The 19,843-nt window shown below is 27.7% G+C and overlaps 3 protein-coding genes across 12 annotated transcripts; 1 reads left to right on the forward strand and 2 right to left on the reverse strand.

The window, feature by feature from the left end:
- Positions 1-2,827: 2,827 nt before the first annotated feature.
- RpS7 (ribosomal protein S7) lies at positions 2,828-4,944 on the reverse strand. The gene is made up of 5 exons (XM_011500660.1): positions 4,865-4,944; positions 4,106-4,276; positions 3,389-3,570; positions 3,082-3,232; positions 2,828-2,941 (listed from the first exon to the last, which is right to left on the reverse strand). The coding sequence occupies exons 2-5, from the start codon at positions 4,274-4,276 to the stop codon at positions 2,864-2,866; spliced, it is 582 nt and encodes a 193-aa protein (XP_011498962.1). The 5' UTR covers positions 4,865-4,944; the 3' UTR covers positions 2,828-2,863.
- A 3,495-nt stretch (positions 4,945-8,439) lies between these two features.
- LOC105363079 (ataxin-3) lies at positions 8,440-10,947 on the reverse strand. 2 transcript variants are annotated; one of them, XM_011500661.1, is made up of 5 exons: positions 10,643-10,947; positions 10,280-10,444; positions 9,746-9,882; positions 9,456-9,610; positions 8,440-9,284 (listed from the first exon to the last, which is right to left on the reverse strand). In XM_011500661.1, exons 1-5 carry the CDS (start codon positions 10,664-10,666, stop codon positions 8,662-8,664), a joined length of 1,104 nt encoding a protein of 367 aa, XP_011498963.1. In that variant the 5' UTR covers positions 10,667-10,947; the 3' UTR covers positions 8,440-8,661. The 2 variants fall into 2 exon arrangements, with proteins under 2 accessions (XP_011498963.1, XP_011498964.1); XM_011500662.1 differs by lacking the exon at positions 10,643-10,947 and having other exon boundaries at positions 9,746-9,897; positions 10,280-10,356.
- A 1,098-nt stretch (positions 10,948-12,045) lies between these two features.
- Positions 12,046-18,361, forward strand: LOC105363080 (BTB/POZ domain-containing protein 10). Of its 9 annotated transcripts, none has more exons than XM_011500670.1 (9): positions 12,046-12,113; positions 12,716-12,800; positions 13,431-13,556; positions 14,384-14,500; positions 14,719-14,862; positions 15,625-15,896; positions 16,269-16,466; positions 17,169-17,567; positions 18,064-18,361. In XM_011500670.1, exons 3-9 carry the CDS (start codon positions 13,441-13,443, stop codon positions 18,144-18,146), a joined length of 1,329 nt encoding a protein of 442 aa, XP_011498972.1. In that variant the 5' UTR covers positions 12,046-12,113; positions 12,716-12,800; positions 13,431-13,440; the 3' UTR covers positions 18,147-18,361. The 9 variants fall into 9 exon arrangements, with proteins under 9 accessions (XP_011498972.1, XP_011498967.1, XP_011498966.1 ...); XM_011500665.1 differs by having other exon boundaries at positions 12,052-12,598; XM_011500664.1 differs by having other exon boundaries at positions 12,052-12,586.
- Positions 18,362-19,843: the final 1,482 nt, after the last annotated feature.

The following is a 19,843-nucleotide window of genomic DNA, read 5'->3' on the forward strand; positions in this document are numbered from 1 at the left end:
ACATCGTTAAATATATTTTTAAAAAATTTAATTTAATTTAATTTCATACTTTAGAACGTTAAATATGTGATTCCAAATTAACGAAATAAACTCTTCAAAATAAATGTATTAAATTTACTCGTTAGAATTTATTTTATACATTGTTATTCAACATCCTTTTATTCAGTACAATTTAGTTACTCGTATATAATTGAATAAAGGTAATAGTATTAATTAACTGTACTATTCAAAACTACGTTCTTTTACAAAATTGTATTAAAAATAATGGAAAATATTACTTTTATTTTTTATTTTTATACTACTTCACCTTCATCGATTTTAATTTGAACATTTTTATATTTACTGATAAATTATTTCGATACAATATTATAGATAATAAAACTTGTCCAAAATCTGACACAAATGAATTTAAGAGAAACTGAACAATATAATATAAAATCAACATTACGAGTATACTTTAAATTTGAAGATTCAATGGGCTAAAAATGATTTTTTCATTAGCCTAATCGACTAATTTTACCGCTAACATCTCTGTAATTATTTAATCGTTTCATGTTCTCTTTTTGAACAAATGTTAAATCCAGAAATCACACGAACTACTTGTGTCCGCTGCATTTTATATTTTCTAGTTGATGAATTTTCTAGTAATTGAATTTATATCATTAACCAAAATTAATATTTTTATATAAAATTATTATAATGAAAACATATCAAATAGATTATAATTGGTAAAAATTAATTCTTTTGGCATTAAATGTTTTTAATTTTAAATATAATTCGAATAAACTTTTTTTCTATTAACAAATTATATATAATTAATAAATCTTTGCTTTACATTTGTTTAACATTTATATCTAAAAAACGTGTTAAATCGCATTATCATATTAATAAATGAATACATTTTATTATTGAAATACTTTAATTTATTGCTAACCAAAGTGAAATAATAATACCAAATTTATCTGTAACCACCACATAAAATGTACTATAATAATATTACGTATTAAAAAATCTATAAAAACACCAATTGTTCCCTTTATTATAACAAATATTATACAGTTGTATATAAAAAATTTTAAATAAATTTTATGAAACAATTTCTGAAATCGACCATAAATTAAAAATAGTATTAACTATTTTCTTCAATCTATTTCATTCTTGAAACAACTTCTATCTCGTAGCCTATATTTATTGACACAACATGGAAAGGTTAATGAAAACAATAGTAATAACGCTTATGTAATTTTTGTATATAATTTTTTGATAAAAATTATAAGCATTATTTTACGCAAATCGTACGATTAAAAAGAATTTTATAGATTTTTTCAATAATTAACTTTTATAAAAAATATAATTTCTTGTGAACACGCCGTCAATTTTTAATAAGAGAAATTTACAAAAGAAATACGTTTCAATAATAAATTTACTGATATTTTCATATATTACTCAAGCTTACAAAATTACAATACCGGTGGTATAAGCAAGCGAGTGGCAGTGTATAATTGAATATACTTTAATTTTAAATAATTCTGAATATAAAAAAAATATTTAAATATTTAAGAGATATGTTCGTTCAATTAACATTGCTTGTCGATATAAACTCATAATTATTCAAATTAAACAAAGATCTTTTAATGTCGAATAATATCTTCCATGTCACACACATAGTTTAATGTTTGAATTTTCTCGTCATTAGAAAACTTAAGCATTACAAGGTAAAATTGCAAGATAAATGTATATTAAAATTGCAACTCGAAAATTCATTCTTATTAAATTTAATTTTAATTTACTTACATCTTATATATAACGAAAAACTAACTATAACACTACTCCACAATCTTAATTAATTAAAGATAAATTTGTACTATTTAAATAAATTATTTTTTTTATTAATTTGCAAGTGTGAGAAAACAATAAATTTCAAAACAATATACACAACATTTGAGATCTTAATTATACAACAATTATGTAATATTAACTACGAACATTACACATGAATACTTTAATTTTGTATTAATATATTATATTGAATTATTAAAATTTAGAATCAATAGTATTTTTAAAATATTTATTTTAATATAAGAAAATATTGAATTTTCGTGAACTAAAGAATTATTCAAATTTAATAACACATGTTTCTAAATTTCATGTATTAAAATCATTAATTAGTCATTTTTCAAAGTCGTAAATTACATTTTTAAATGTACGTTCAAACTTTTCATTTTTAATGTAAGTCGTAGGTCAATATTTGTTTTAAATATGTACAAAACTTAACTATAAATCTGTCAAATTATTTTTACTTAATATCATTGTTAATTTTTAAACTTTTTAATTAATTCATATCATTACCAATAAGTATTAATACATAATTAGTCAGTATACAGTATCAAAATAAATATTTATAATTTTTATAAATTTAAACTATATTAGTTAACATTAAAAATGCTATATTGAAAGTCATTGAACGTTTGAAAACATTGAAAACTATACATGTCTAGTAGTGTATATATATTTTTCTATTTATATCGTAAATAAAAAATTGTTATAAGCAAATTATTCAACACAAATATGTAAATATCAAAATACCGTTATTGATCTTTAATTTTCCTTTTTTAATTTAATTAGTTACAAAATCTGGCTACTTTAAGGTACTCCAAAATATTATTATCTCTTCAAATAATTGATTTTGTATTTATTGGAGACAAATTTTTTCCCTTACGTTATACACTTCTGTTTTATTAATTAAAATAAACATTTTTTTATGTATAATACAATATGAAAGGATTTGTACGGGTTACTCACAAGGTGGTATAATTTTTTAGCAAAATAAGATTTCAATAGTTGTTTTTATTGAAACGTAAACTTATACATAGGACTCTGGGAATTCGAACGTAACATCCCGACCGGTCAACTCTTTATAGACAGCAGCAAAAGTATCAACCTAAATAGAAAATAATCCTACTTATTAATCGGTCAGGGAAAATTGTAATTAAGTGTACTTTGTTAAAAAATATAAGACATTTAAACTATGAATTTAAGGATTTGTTTTAAAAATTTATATAATTATAAAGAAAAAATTACTTTATGCTCAATGTTGGTTTGCTCATTTTTATCTAAATGTACTTTGATGAGCTGTGAACCATCCAACTTAACTCTAATCCTTTTACCCACAATTTCGACGGGATAAACAAGATCTTCCAAAATGGCATCGTACACAGCTGTGAGAGTGCGACTGGAATTTAATTAAATCACATCAGAAAAATGTCATTAATGGTATATAATAAAATAATTATTAATTTCATAAGAAAATATGTGAAATATAAAAAAAGAATGTGATTTTTTTAAATGTTTGTTTGTAATATAGAAGATTGCATAAAGTTAATCGTACCTTCTTGGTCTCTTTTGCTTGTTCTTGATTCTAGTCTTCCTCGTAGGTTTAGGTAAAATTTTTCTCTCACCAACAAACATTACATGTTTTCCAGAGAATTTTTTCTCTAATTCACGTACTAACCTAGTCTGAATCTTTTGGAATGCCTTCAACTTTGGCATGGGCACATAGATAATGATAGACTAGAATAAAATATTTATAACATAATAAATAAAATTTGTGCATAATTAAGACGTATTTTATAAAAAATATCGAACTTTAAAATTGCTTATGAATTTGAATACAATTTATAAGTTATATTTATTTATTGTAATCTTAACTGCATTAAGAAAGTCAATATATGAACATAAAAAACTTTTGTATTACAAATTAATCAAAACATTTTTGTATTTATTACATATTCAAAGTACGAATGCATAATAAAATTTTCTATAATACATAATAATAATATAGAGAAATCTTTTTAAACGATAAAGTTACAAAATTTTTAACGACTATGCATAATACTATACAAACTCTTAATTTTTTTAAAAAATTGTATAATCAAGTACGTAACTGACACTGTCACTTACGTACTGTCACATCAATATAAATATATTTTGAATACTTTCTTGTTTCAATTATCTTACCCAATTTTATTAAGGTACCAAACGATATACATGGATTAATAAAAAGTTCTATTCAATGATTTAACTAATGTATAAAATAATCCATTACCTTCTTATTATTGGTTTGAATTTCTCTTGCCTTGGTTATATACAATTCTCTCAATTGTGATTTTAAATCACTATTTGTTTCTAGTTCTAGTAAAGCTTGAGATATGCTAGCCTCAAATTCATCTGGATCGGCACCACTGCTTTTTATAATTTTGGCATTTGTTGTGAACATCTAGAAAGTAAAATCAAATAAGAATTTATTGATTAATAAGAATTACTAAATTAATGAGATTTACTTAGGATTTAATATTAGGAGAAAAAAATCAGATAAGAAAATAGAATATAAAATATTTTACATCTTTTGAAAGTAAAAAGTATTATCGATACTACTGTCATTATTCACAAAACTCTTATTATTATCAATGCAAAATTATTGTAAAATGCTGAAATGAGGTTAGAGACTTCTTGTTTATGTCATTGGTACATTATAAACAAACGAATTACGAACTACCGAGGTACATAAAATTACAAAAAACAAATATCTATTACGACGAAGGAATTCAACAAGCAAAGCCACCGTCAAATAATCAATAATCAATCGATCGTGAAATATCGAAAGGAATAATGCACATGCGACTGTCGGCGAACGTCTTATGAAATCCGCTCTGATCTCATCGGTGTTTCAGCATCTGTGCGAAAGACCGCTAATATCAACTTGATTTTTGCACATGATATTATTTGTCGAGAAGCGTTTCGAGATTCTGCATATCGCTTGACAGCAAACATTACAAATTTTTACAATTTATTCCCAAGTACGCACCTTGCCTCGTTCACTGCCAGCCACGTAAAAGACGGTCACGAACTATGACTAATAAGTTCAGCCTTTCAACTCAAAATCACTTTATTTCTATGCTAAACGCACTCGCGACCCCTTTCGTCGGCGTGCTCAACTTCTTATTTTCTCTTTTATTTTTGTCCAGTAGTCCACTATTTTCAACTCCTGGATAATCCACCACAGACTTCATTACTCCTTAGTGGTCGTCAGGCAATGAGCGCAATTGTTAAACCTAATTATTGATGATATTTACGTTATATATTGTGCAGCAAAGCGTACGAACGACATTAAAAAGATTACGCGCGATCGTAAAATTTGGGAGATCAGCTTGCTTTTGTCAAAATAGCACTATCGAAAAAAATTACAATTTATAAACATCACCCCGATCTCTCAACAAGTCGATTCAATTAATGTAAATAACAAATTATAAACTACGATATTTAATGTACGGACTCTTCCATGTCCAAGACTCTCAGGGCAAAGGATCCACGTTCTTGGATACGCTGGACTAGAGAGAAAATTATTCAAAATTATACTAAATGAGTAGGGATTTAGAATGAAACAATAGTTGTCTAGATAATATTTTCATTCGGCGAAAAGCCTGTTCGATCAAAGCCGAGCAACAGGTAAACGCTGCATTTCACCATTGGACATCGGGATCCAAAACTTTATAGCTTTTGACAGTTTGGGTGCTTAAGCGCATCTAGCAGACAAAAACAATTATGCAACAAACATAAAAAAAAAAAAAAGAATAAAGGAGCGTGTTTAGCTGTGCAACTGAGAAGAATAAATTACTAAAATAAAAGCGCATTCGTAATAGCAGCAACAATAAGCTAGAGAAACCTAAATAAATAAATGATATAATATTGATAAATAATACTGACAATAAAAGATTTAACAAATAAACCTTCCTTTCCGTTGTTCTTCACTTGCCTTCACACCACGCCTTCACACATACACTTTATGAGACAGTATAATGTTGCTATCATATAAATGCAGTGTAATTTATTAAGAATAAAAGATTTATTTATTAAAACTTTCTTATAAATTTCCTTGCATCTTCTGTATTTATTAATTCGTAATTTCTTTATTTACAAAAAAATTCGACAAAAAAAAAATTTAACACAACGTTACAACTATCTTGAAGAACTTCAATAGTATAATATATTTACTATTCTCAATGAATTTTACAGATATAAAAAAATGTTTATTATATAAGGTTTGTCATACGAAGGTATGAAGTTTTTTCAATGTATAATACGTTTGCATTTGCCATAATTAAATTAAAACACAAAACCGTTCTCGGAGTTAATAATTAATCATTTATTATTTTTTTTCTTTCTGATTTAAATGACGATAACAACTAGATTTAGTGTTATAAACAATTGTTCAATCATATAACTAATTAATAACAATGGCTATTTTTCAAAATGAAGATGTCAAAATTATCCCACGTCCACTTTAAGTATTCATGTGTCAACTTCTAAAGTATTTCGTTTATTGATAAGCAAAATTGACCGAAAAAATAACTATTAAACTTAATTGAATAAACTTTTATTGATCGACATTAGAATAAAAATCAAAATGTTCACATTCTTAAAAACACGTACGATTTATGCCCATTAATTAATTCTTGGTGATAAAAAATTTAATATAATTAATAATAATATGCATAATTTTAACAACAAAGTATCGTCGATATTCTAAGATTTTCCTGCACTTTTCAAAACAAGTGCATATACAAAAATTTAAAAAAACTTTTTAAAAAAGAAAGTAATGCGTGCACAACTCTTCTTACTCTGCGTCAATATCAATTTGAAGCATATAAGAGAAAAATCTCAAAGTCAGATGATTTGATAACTTTCCAAAAAGCTTTTCAAAAGTTATCACAGAATCAAATAAGAATTTGAAAATAAATTCAATCATTGAAAGATGTTTAAAATCAGTAGATATTTTCAAAACAATTCAAACTATCCAAATGGACCTTTTAATATTTTAAAAAGTAATCATCTGCAATAATTGTTATCAATTTAAAAAGTGTTTATAAAAAATATAGAAAATCGAATGAACGCGCAACTAGGAAAATCTATCTTAGTGATAAAGACCATCTAATTGACAGCTTCATACGAGAATTAACTATTTATTACGATCTATTGATAAAAATAATTGCTATTATTATTATTACCATTGTTATTTTAAAAATGATAAAACATCAACATTGCTTTATGATCCAACGCGACTATAATGTCTTTAAATTAGCGACAATGTTAACGAGAAGCTAATTTACCTACATCCAATCCAAATGTTATTCTTTAATATTAATAAATGTATTAATATCAAACTGAAAAATAACTAAAATGCATTAATAATGAATAATAAATGTTCAAAAATATAATGCCTTAATCGAAAAATGGTAATTTTTTGTATTAATCCCGAAAATTCTTATAAAAATATTATACTTCAATTCTCTAATTGTTAATGGAGAATAAGAATAAGAATAAAATCTAAATTAAAAATTCCAATAAATTATTGCCAACGAAATGCTGCAATGACCGATTAATAGTTTCAGCATTTTAAAAGAATATTTCTTTTTATTAGATATATTATTAGTTTATATTTAACAATCGATCTTAAAACAAATTTTAAAGGTATATATATTTAGAGATATAACTAATTTGTTTTAAGTAATTATGATAATTAGCAGAAATCTATAATAAATAATTCTTTAAAATAAGCATAGACTTATTTATATTTAAAAAAAAATCATGTAAGAAAATATTATAATTAAATAATTCATTCATTTTTTTTTCAAAAATTAATTTAAAAAAATTAGACCCAATTATAGATATGACTGATTGATATATTTATTTTATAGTTCCATTTAGCATTTTATTACGTGGATCATGGAAGATTATATCATGTAAATCATCATATACAATTCGGTTGAACATTAAGTGGTTCAGCAAGTGACAAATCGAAATATTTGTTTATACAATTGCAAGCTTTATAATATGTTTTATACTCAATTTTACATTGGAATTAAAATGTTTGTATCTACAAAGAAACGAGTACGTACAATTATAGCTATTTCAGCAAAATAATACAAAGTGGATTTTAATCAATCATTATTTGTAAAAGATCGTAATGCGAGTAAGTGTAAAAAAAAAAAAAACAAATGCTCCTCTTGGAAGATAAATTACGTCTTATATTTTCAAATAATCAATGTTTATAAAACGCATATTTATTTATAATGCAACAACCTTAACATTCCTATTTTATAAAAATCTTTATACTGCTCTTATAGAATATATTATATTTGTACACTCTTATTTTCGAACATGCAATAAATTATGTACTATATAGAATTAAAAAAATACAATATACTTATTTAATAATAATAATAATTTCATATAAATATATATTTTCATAATTTATAAATTGCTTATATAATTTGAAAATCTCAATTTATTTAAACATATAGATATACATAAAATATAATTTATAATAAAATATAATATAAAGTTATTTGAATGAATTATATAAAACAAAACAATGCATGTGAATTATATTTCATTAGTAAACTAATTACGAAATAAACTTCTACTTATTACGTAAAATTTTACATTTATAGTAATTGGACATGTTACCGTTACTAAACAAATTTTTATTCTTTGATAACTGTTAACTTGATGGTTAGTCACAGTTATGGTGCAATAGAGAATATGCTTAAAAAATGAGTAACAAGATATTTATTTAATAATAAAAATCACAAAGACAATTTGTTAGGTATTTAGTTTTGTTGAATTTTCAGTTTGTGGACCTCTAGAATGCATTCTAAGATAAGCTAAACGATGCCAACGCACATCCTCTGAATCTGGAGTCTGTGGCGATGAAACGCATTCTAAACTAAGTTGAAGAGCTCTTCTCAAATCATCGTCTTCTTCATTGTCTACACTATTCATTGGTTCAGAGCTGTTTGTCGAAGTTGAGTGATTATCTAATTTCAACTTCAATACCTTCTCTTGTTCTTCTTTCTCATAATCCTCTAAACTCAAACTAAGAGCTTTTTGAAAGTCATCGTTTTCTTCATCATCGACAATGGTATGAACTTGATCACGACCTTCCACTCTGATTGGAATAATTCTTTGCCTTGATTGCCTCTGTGATTCCGATATGATTTCTACGTCTAACTGATTGTCAAGGTAAGGAGAAACCATAACGTATTGGAGGGATTGTAAAATATTTGCATCATCTTCTGATTTTCGACTTAATCTATATCCCGTCGAAGGAAATTTTGATGAATGTTCATTTGTTGATTTGGCATTAGTTACAATAGGATTCTCTAAAAGAACCTCTTCTGCTTTACACGTAGGAAATGTTCCAATTACAATGAATATTGAATAACCTAATATATGTAATTATTAATATATTAATAAAACGAACACCTTAATTTTAATTAACGACATGAATATGAATTAAGTTAAAGCAATATTATTAATCTTATGATTAATTAAGAGTTAAATTAAGATATTTTCGTTTAACTTTGTGTTTATAATTAATACGTAGTCATATATACCTTCTTGAATAAGTTGCGCTAAGTACATAGCGAGGTACGTGTCAGATATAAGTTGCGGCCCACTAAGCATTGAATTTAAGTTAAACCACTGATTTCCAAGTTTTCGTATCGTAAACCAATGGCCTTTATAATTACATATATATGCCTTCATTTGTCTAGAAAAATAAGGAAATACTTACAAGATAATTAATACTAATAACAAAAAAAATACTTGAAACAACTGTACACATTTTTAAATAATACATTTTTTAAATTGCTAGCAATAAAAAAGAGACGATTTTAGAACTTACGATGGATTGTTCTGCGCCATTAAAGCTGTTGGTTCTGTACTAGTATAAGGAACTAATTCAAGGAATAAAACTTTCAAAGCACTGCTAATTACTTGTACAGAAAAATAACCACTATCGTCCATGTTGCCCGATGGTTGCTAAAACGAAAATGTCTTCAAATTTCACTCATGAAAGTCAGTAGTAATTATTTATTACCTTTTAATTAAAATAATTTAATTATTTAATTTTAATTCGCTGGCTATTGCTAATATTTTATTACAACGAATACAAGTCTACATATCATAACATAAATTGTTTAATTAGAAGTAGTAAAAATTTTGTTCGATTTGTTTCATTTGTGTAAAAATTAATTTTAACATATTATTTCTATCAAAACAAAAAGTTTATGATATTTTTTAACACTTTAATTTATCTACCGACGTATGTAACAGAAAGAAAGCTTTGATACAAACATATAAATCTTTTATTCTCTAATTATAAAGATTTTAGAATAAATTCTCTACATTACAATCGATATAATACCATTTCAACTACCTCTATAAATCTTTTGTAATCGTCTGTATCCTCTCCACTCTCTGCCATTGCAAGTCGCTCTTCAGCATCTAACTGATCAGCAAGATCTGCTAATTCGACTGCTGTAAAGTATTGTCCTTGCAGTAAAGCATTAAGACAATGTTGTGCGCAAAGGTAACCCTCTTGCTATAACAGAATACAAGATAGAAATAACATAGAATTTGACCATAGAAAGAAAGATCGATGATAGTAAATGCGAAATTATGTGAAAAATATACTAAATCTATCTAAAATACAAATAGGTATACATACAGACTTTTTTTTCTTTTTATCTTTTTCAAGACTTATTCAAGGCAGAATAAAAACAAAAAGAATTATATTTACCTTTTCGTGAAATATGGATTCCATGGTCTACTGACAATTACAAGTTTTTTTATTTAAAAAGCCAGCAGAAACGTTAATTGTTTCAATGCGTTTACGCTCTATGTAAAAAAAAAAAAAAGTCACCACTTCACAAGACGACAAAAATATCCTTTTACGTCGATGACGTTCTAATTATTTTTGTCGTGCTCCGTTACGGAGACTTTGGTACTTGCACTATTCACTAGCCAATCAAAAATATTGACAATTTAAAAATTCTGAATTGAACATAACACACGGAACCCTTCAACACCACCAAATCGTATTTTTTTTTTTTTTTACTTTTGTTTGTTTTTGTTGTGTTCTTTTTATTTATTTTATTTTTTTTTTTTTTTTTTTTTTTTTTTACGATAACCGAAATTCTAAACTAACAGAAACCAAGAAAACGTAGACTAAGAATAATCAACTTTACATGATATCGCTATTATCTCATTTTCTGTTTATAATTCAGCCTAAAGAGGGCAGTGCACATCGTGCAAGGAAATTTCCGGGAAAAATAAAATAAAAATCGCATGATTGTATATGGCTAAGGTAACATAATGATAAAATAATGGCATTTCTACAATTATTAATATTACGCAAAACAATTGTATAAAACTTTAACGAGGTTTTAGACAAATGTGACACAGATGCGCGCGCATTGATTTTGTATATAAACGGTAAGAAAAAATATTTAATCGAAATACGAAACATTATAATTCATTTGCGTAAGAAGAAACAATTGCTCGACAAATAATGAAATTCAAACTCATAAGCTTATAGTTTATAAATGCTTTTACGATAGATGTTATATTATTTTGAATGGAAAAACTACGTATGATAAAAGAATAGGCTAAAAATATATTGCTCTTTCTTATCATAATTTGTGTACATTTGTTTTATTGTTGAATTAATGATGTTATAGCTAAATGTGGTATACCACTTTAATGACAGAACACGTTGATTTGGCGTTAATAGGCGATAGAAATAGTCGACTGCCTATAAATAAATCCTCCGACTAGAATTCAATATTGCAATGAAAAATGAAACTTGATTCGCAAAATTTTATCAGAATGCGATTATTTATAAATACTAGGCGATCGGCCAATAAATTGTATGAATTTAACCGTAAACATTCGAACGGAGCGCCAACATGCGCATATCGAAATTTAAACTATAGGATTAAATTTTGATAAATAGGAAGGGGAACGACGATCGCAATTGTTCTTGGAAGCAGCAGCTGATTCACGATACGATAAATTGAAGCCCGAGGGAAGATATAAAATCGCGTTTCGTACCCTGTTCTATTAGAAACGTTGTTTTTGTTGTTTTTTTTCTTTCTTTCTTTCTTTCTCTCTTTCTCTCTTTCTTTCTTTCTTTTATTTTACTCATTTACCAACACTTCCGAATACGAGGAGATTAGGATTTATTTTCCACAGTCTGGATGGCAGAATTGGTACATTGCTCGAGTACCTCTTTGTCGGCGTACTCCCCATATGAGTGAATACCTGCTCGCACACAGCAACAGCGCAATTTTGCGTCACCATTCGTCGTATCTTATCACATTCGTTTCATCTTCAATTGGCTTTTGTCTTTCATGAATATTGTACCGCGTTCGTTGAACGATGTGATGTCGAAAATTTTGAAATTAATTTGGGAATTCCGTGAACTAGCCTTGTCGGAGTATTATTATTGATTGCTTAAGTAGGACTCCCCATTGGAAATTTAAATTTAACATTCTATAAGTGTTATGCCAATTGAACGTTGCTAATGTATAGACATTTTTGTAAACGTGCGCAAGTGCAGAGAGTTCGGTGTGAATAATAAATTAGACTATCAATTATTTATTACAGTGAATGTAATAAAGCAAATTGCAATATCAGTGAAAGTAGAAATCAATTAATAATTCAATTTTATAAATCTTACATTGTAAATCATTTTGTACATATCATTTTTTTGTTTTGTTTTTCATATTTTTATCCCCTTTTCGACTTCTTTTAATCATTTTTCTGTTTTTATACTTTTAAAATTCTTCCATTTTGCTACTTGCTTGGCTAGACTCGATTAGAAATTGTATTGTCAAACTACAACATCAAACAAAATAGAACATCCATGAAGTGCACAAGGACAAGAACCTGCGTCTGTAAGAGAAATTATGCGCAGACTTTAATAAAGTTTTATCCATGTATTATAATATTGTTGCAATACTTCATGGGAAGACACGAGTTAGTGGTATGAGTAACTTTTGGCTACGAATAGAATGGATAAAATCAAGTACTTCCCTTTGTATATATAGAGTACAGTTAACTTTATAATATAAATTTCAATTAAAGTGTTTTTAAAAAAATGTTAAGTATCATTATTAAATCTATTATATCTAATAGTAAATCAATTAAATTACACTAATCGATCTATAATAAATAAATTAAGCTTAATTCATTTATCCAAACTATTATTGTGAATAAAGAATATTTTTACTTTTGTCGTCTATACATCTTATGTAACATTACTCATTCCTATAAATATTTTCGATAAAATATTATAAACTACAAAAAATATTACTCGTTTAAAGTAGCGAAAGATCTTATGTTTCAGCTTGTTTTTTATTTTATCAAACAGTCCATTACTATCATATTTTTAAGTTATCATTTTTTGCTCATCCATTTTCCTATGAAGTATAAAACTACTAAAGAGAAAACTTTTCTAAAATATCATACGCCTCTAATTTCTAAATTGTTATAACTAATTGCTTATTCTTCTATATTATATTAAGGAGACGCGAAATGTCAAATCCTGCAGAACGTTTGAATTACCTTCAGGACAGTAGTAGTGATACAGAAACAGATTATAAGGAGACGGATGAACGTGAAAGACGACAAGCATACAAAAATCAATTAAGGTAAGAAATTCTTCTTTGTTAAAATTTTTATTTGGCGATGCTATTTTTGGTAAGTAGAGGCATCGGTTCTGAACAAGGAGGATTTTGACGTCCTACTTCCAGGCTCGGCTGATCATTGGTAATTATCATTGATTTTGGCACGAAAGATAATTTGAACTGCACAAAACTATAAATAAACTAAGAATACTTAAAATACAATAGCGGTACATACAATAAATAAGAAAAAAGAAAACAAGTTATTTACCTAAAGGAGAGCCATATTTAGCATGGCTAAATGATACAAAGAAAGAAAAAATAATATTTCATTATATGTAGACATACATCTTATGAAATAAATGTATCTGTGCAATATATAAAATTCATATTACATCATAATAAAATTAAGCGTTGAAATTACTTCTATTAATAAACATTTCAATTATTGATTTTTCTAATTTATTATATACTAATTTATTATGCTAACTTTTTCATAAAAATATCTTCGCAAATGAAATAAGGTCACATTTATTAAATTATAATTCTTTAATTGAAATTCTTAATTACTAAATAGTTAAACTAATATATTTATCTTGAACTCTGATACTATGATCATATGATAATTAAAAGTAAATAGTAGTAACACGAAAAACTGTATTCTATTGAGATTTTTGAGCCAAAATCTAGAAATTTATTTACACAGTTGAATTTCATACATCATTAGCAATACATTTTCATTTCTGACTTCGATTTTCAACAAGCCCTGGAAATGTTCGAGATCCCAAATAAAACCAGCTTCAACAATAATAATATAGGAAGTTAGTAAGGAAATGTGATTGTTTTGCATGTAGTTGTGGTGGCTCAACCAAACCAAAGTCATGTTTGACACATCGGAATGGAAACAACAAACATCATAGTCGTTCATACGAAACAAGCAGGCAAGATACAAATTTAGCAGAAAATAACAGGTAAATTTCATTTCGAATTTTTGTTTCTCAGATTATTTTTCATTAAATTTCATTCAATAAACTCATCATCATTCATTTGCATAAGTTGAACTTGTAAATAGAATTCTGACTTATTAGAGTTAAAGTGATATATAAACTAAATAAATACCTTACTTACTTAATAATTATCTAAAACCTGCAGAAGGCTGGTAAGAATCAAAATAATTTTTATTTTTTAGAATTCGTTCAGGAATGGGACTGACAAAGAATCAGCAAACTCAAAATCGTGAAAATGTAGCATCAGGGATGAACTCCTCATCTGGAACTACCCTACATCAACAAAGTAGTGATGAACGAATTACCTTAATTGTTGATAATATTCGGTAAGAAAATAATAAAAATAATTAGTCGTATTAATCGATTTAAGATATTTTTATATTCTAACGTACGGATAGTCATGTGAAATGTCGAAAATTAATATTATGTATGGTTCAACTTGGCACCCAATCGCGTGATACCGAAGTCAATAGAGAAATACTGAATATTAATAAAGATACATTGATAATAATATAATTTGATTAATCAAATGCGTCTTTATTATAATATCGGGATGACAAGTAACGGTGAGAGAGATACGACGCACGACCGTCGCAAAATGAAGCAAAAGCAAAAGCAAAAGCAAAAGCTCCCTTTTATACTTTTACAACTTCCTCGATGATATAAAGAATAAACGATAATTTTTTTTTTTTCATAAATATAATAAATTTCTTATTTATTACTTTAAGAAGTTTCCGCTATTAATGTTTGATTGTAACAATTGTCGCATGATGTATTATCACGTACAATAAATACTAAGTAAAAGATGATTTTCCATCGAGATGCATTTTTAATAATAATTTTAATTTATTCTTATTAAAATTAATAATTGACATGATAAACATTGTCCAATGTCGTATTTAACACACGTACTCTGTACTAATTATAAATTGAATTGCATCCTTGGAATTGCCCAAGTACTTGCAATAGCTCACCATCAGAATTTCAACTGAAATTCATATGATAATGAAAAGATACGATTAACAACCATCGTCAAGCCACTTGCCGATTAATTTGGACCGTATTAATGAGCAGAGCCGCCGTTACAGATTCGTGGTTGACCCGGCACTGTTCACCGCTCACCCGAACACGATGCTCGGCCGGATGTTCAGCTCGGGCATCGAGTTCGCCCAGGCGAACGAGCGGGGCGAGTACGAGGTCGCCGAGGGTATCTCCGCCATGGTCTTTCGGGCCATCCTCGAGTACTACAAGGGCGGCGTCATACGCTGTCCACTTACGGTTACGGTGGAGGAGCTGCGCGAAGCCTGCGACTACCTCCTTGTGCCCTTCGACGCGAGCACCGTCAAATGCCAGAATCTCAGTGAGTTGAGGCTTGGCCACTACGACCTTGTACACGCCTTTTGCACGATTGACAGCCAATTTTTGTTCATTACTCTACCGATAAATTCACCGGCGATAGTGTGTTAGCCACAAAATTCTTTTTGCTTTGGATAATCCAGATTATTCGATGCGAGTTCAATTATATCATAATGTATTAGCATCTTTCTCTTAGTCTACGCAAAAGACTGTATTCTTGTCGTTGACATGGCCGTGTTTGCTGCACTTTAATGTCGTATTAAGCTCGTTATACCGTTAAATATTTAACATCCCAATAATTATCTTATTGTGAAATATTCCAAGTATATTTTTTTTCAATATTTCTCACTAATACAATTTTTTATATATTATTTAGGAGGTCTGCTACACGAATTATCCAACGAAGGAGCTCGATGTCAATTTGAAGTATTTTTGGAAGATCTTATACTACCTTTAATGGTGAACAGCGCACAACGAGGTGACCGCGAGTGTCATATTGTCGTGCTTTTAGATGACGATGTAGTCGATTGGGACGAAGAGTATCCTCCTCAAATGGGTGAGGAATATTCCCAAAGTAAGTTTGAATAATTTTGCGATTCGTCGTTGTTATTGTTGTTATTTTGTATTGTTTTTGTTTTTGTTTTTGTTTTTTTGTTGTTGTTTTTTTTATGTAAATATAGATAATTATATGAGAGATAATTTACAAAGTATTCGTAAAATGTCGTTTAGAATAAAATAGAAGCAATGATTTAAAATTAAAAAAAAATAGATTTTCAGATTTCTGAATTAATCGAATATAATGAAAAATAATTGATTTTTATGTAAACGGATTTATTTGTCCTGCAAGTAAGATATAAAAAAGTAATTTTTATTTCATGGCTGATATTCGATCGCTAAATTTGTTTAGTGAAACTTTATTCGGATAATTAAAGAAAGTATGAAGTACATTTTTAAAATAATTCCATAAATAAATTTAGATATTAATAGAATATTATTTAGTGAATAAAATTCAATTATTGCCTTCGCTGCAATCATTGCATGTATTGTTCAATGTGCATATTGCACACATATTGAATTGGGAATATATTTAAAAGGAAAATTAAAATTTCACCAATTAATAAGTAATTATTTTTTATTGATCCACTTATTCCGAGTAATCGTAAAAATTCTTACACAAAGTGATCATCTTTCGCTAATTAATAATATTAACGATAAGCTATTGAAGCAGTGGCTATTGAATAACGTATATTCCATGTTTTTATTTTTTTTTATGCAGCCGTTAATAGCACCGTAATGTACCGTTTCTTCAAATACATTGAGAATCGCGACGTAGCAAAACAAGTGATGAAAGAACGCGGCCTCAAGAAGATCCGACTAGGCGTGGAAGGATATCCTACATACAAAGAGAAAGTGAAAAAACGGGCGGGTGGACGCGCCGAGGTTATTTACAATTACGTTCAACGGCCATTCATCCACATGTCCTGGGAGAAGGAAGAAGCCAAGAGCCGCCACGTCGACTTTCAGTGCGTTAAATCAAAGTCGGTAACGAATCTCGCCGAGGCGACCGCCGATCCCGTACTCGACTCCGCAGGCAATCCCATCAACGCCATAGCATTACTGCAATCTTCCGAGCCTATACAGCCGGACGTGACCCTAGCTGTGGGAGTCGACCAAGGTAAAATCGCATGAGCCCCACAGTCTGATTGAGTACATTGCAATGGCAGCGACGTTAACAAAATGACTGTGTCTCGTTCACTATGCATGACGAAATTCTTACTATCTCATTTATAACATTGAAATTATCGAACGCAATGAAAGGATTGCAAATATATTACATTAAAAACTTGATTAAATATGTATATATGGAGTAATTATAAATAAAAAATTATTATAAAACAAAATGATCTTTAAGTAAAATGGAGCTAAATCGATTCTATAATTAAGTTGTATTGATAATACAGTAGAGCGTTTAACGTGAAAATCAATGACTATAGATATTTATATGAGGTAAATTAGGATTAAAAACGATACTCTCATCGGTTTCATAACTGAATCTCTTATCCCGATACTAATTACGGCCCGATTAAATAAACTTTAAAGGTTCGCTTTTATTATTTGCCAAGAACGATGGCATTATCATCATTTTTATGCAAGCAATGGCTGGATTGCAGACATGGAAGGTGCGGCAGCCTTGAGTTTGGCGGCAGCGGAACAAGAATTCGCAGGTACCGACGAACCGCAGCAACAGCTTTGAGTAGCGCCTGAGTTGTTGGCGAAGCAATCGAAGCGACAGCAGTCGAACGGTAGGACTGAACAGCGCCGTGGCGTCTTCAACAATGGAACCCTCGTCAAGAAGAAACCTCCCTGCAAGAAAAAGACTAAAACCCTGCGTTAAACGGCCGCGAATATTATACGAAAATTTTTCATGACTACAAACATAAATCGCTCGCTTTGTGCCCCCGTATATGTTATCTCTAATTTTTTTTTATTACTATATTTATTGGATAAATAATTTTAATCGTATGGTAAAGATGATCGAAATATTTTTATTATTGAATTGAATTAAAAATAAGAAAGAGAAGCTATAAGTTAATATTAAAGAAGAATTATTGAAAATCATATTATTTATCTCTCTATTTAAAATTTAAAAAAAAAAAAACACGGCGAAGTCAATAAAATTGTAATGTAAATATGTGGAAAATTTTAGACAAAGGTTAAACAAAGCTTCCGTCATCAGTTCAATTAAAATGTAACGACCAAACTTAAATTAAATTTCATGCTCCACTTAAGGATTGTTCAAAACATTTAAACACAAAAAACCATCGAACGATAGCACTTTTAATTAAACATTGAAGTTCGAGATCAGTGCCTAAAAAAACAGTAAAAATTTTCTTTGTATTCTATAATAACGATTAAAAATTATCATAAGAAATAACTTACTGCCTAAATTTAAAACCATTAATCTTGAAGATAAAGTTTTAAATTACGTTTATTTTATATTTAAAATTAAAGAAAACTATCGTTTAAACATATCTATTACTAAATTTGCTAATGATTATTATAAAATATACTTATTGTTTTAAGTCACTCGATTTACGGAGAAAAATTTTTGAGATAGATGAACATAAATGAATGTTTACAGTATAGTAAATATTAGTGTTCTACAAGAATATAGTGATACTCTTAATACAGTTAACACATTTGTATTATTATTATTATTATAAGAATAGACTGTTTAAATCAATACGCAATTACCTTTTCAGATACGTACTCAATTTTTATTTTAAATTGAAATTAAATTTCGTACAATGTATGTACAATATGCATATAAGACAATATATGTATAATGTTCTTAAGTGCTTTTAGACGATAAACAGTTTTGGAAATTTTAATACGAAAAGGTTATAAATTAAGACACAAAAGTAAAAAAGAAATAAATAGAATACAATTCTAACAATAAAGAACTGAATAGTTAAATAGAATATTTTTTTTTCGAAATAATACTTTTCTTTCTGTGCATTGTGCAATTCTAAATAATCAATTTTTAACTAAAATTTAAAAAAAGTAATTATTGCTCATTAGCATTTAAAAGGTGTACAGTAATTCGTGATATAATTAATTAAAATCATATTTTCCCTTCTAGAAGATGTACATAACGTTTTTTCATTACATAAAAGCCATCGAATTTTAATCTTCGAGAAAAGCTGAAATTTCGTATTGTAATTCATGTATTGTAAAACGTAGACTTTGTGATTAAAAAAGGATAATTAATTATATAGTTTATTCTACTAAATAAAAAAATATTGTAGAAGTCAATCGGTCAATCCTGCAATCGTCTTAAAGTGAAAATATTTTATATGTATAAGTTAATTTAATTAAAATATAATTCCAAAAAATAATCGTTAATTGTAACTTAAAGTGTTCAATAATGTTGTAAAATATAATAAACTT

This window comes from Ceratosolen solmsi, unplaced genomic scaffold, assembly GCF_000503995.2.
Source record: "Ceratosolen solmsi marchali unplaced genomic scaffold, CerSol_1.0 scaffold27, whole genome shotgun sequence".
In the NCBI taxonomy this organism is placed as follows: Eukaryota; Metazoa; Arthropoda; class Insecta; order Hymenoptera; family Agaonidae; genus Ceratosolen; species Ceratosolen solmsi.

Coding starts and splice junctions, on each gene's coding strand:
- LOC105363079 (XM_011500661.1), bottom strand. CDS start 10,666: ATGGAATCCATATTTCACGAAAAG. Junction 10,445..10,642: donor AATCCATATTTCACGAAAAG/GTAAATATAATT, acceptor ATTCTGTTATAG/CAAGAGGGTTACCTTTGCGC. Junction 9,285..9,455: donor AGCGCAACTTATTCAAGAAG/GTATATATGACT, acceptor TACATATATTAG/GTTATTCAATATTCATTGTA.
- LOC105363080 (XM_011500670.1), top strand. CDS start 13,441: ATGTCAAATCCTGCAGAACGTTTGAATTACCTTCAGGACAGTAGTAGT. Junction 14,501..14,718: donor AATTTAGCAGAAAATAACAG/GTAAATTTCATT, acceptor TTTATTTTTTAG/AATTCGTTCAGGAATGGGAC. Junction 16,467..17,168: donor GGGTGAGGAATATTCCCAAA/GTAAGTTTGAAT, acceptor TTTTTTATGCAG/CCGTTAATAGCACCGTAATG.
- RpS7 (XM_011500660.1), bottom strand. CDS start 4,276: ATGTTCACAACAAATGCCAAAATTATAAAAAGCAGTGGTGCCGATCCA. Junction 3,233..3,388: donor AAGCAAAAGAGACCAAGAAG/GTACGATTAACT, acceptor ATTAAATTCCAG/TCGCACTCTCACAGCTGTGT. Junction 2,942..3,081: donor AAACCAACATTGAGCATAAA/GTAATTTTTTCT, acceptor TTTTCTATTTAG/GTTGATACTTTTGCTGCTGT.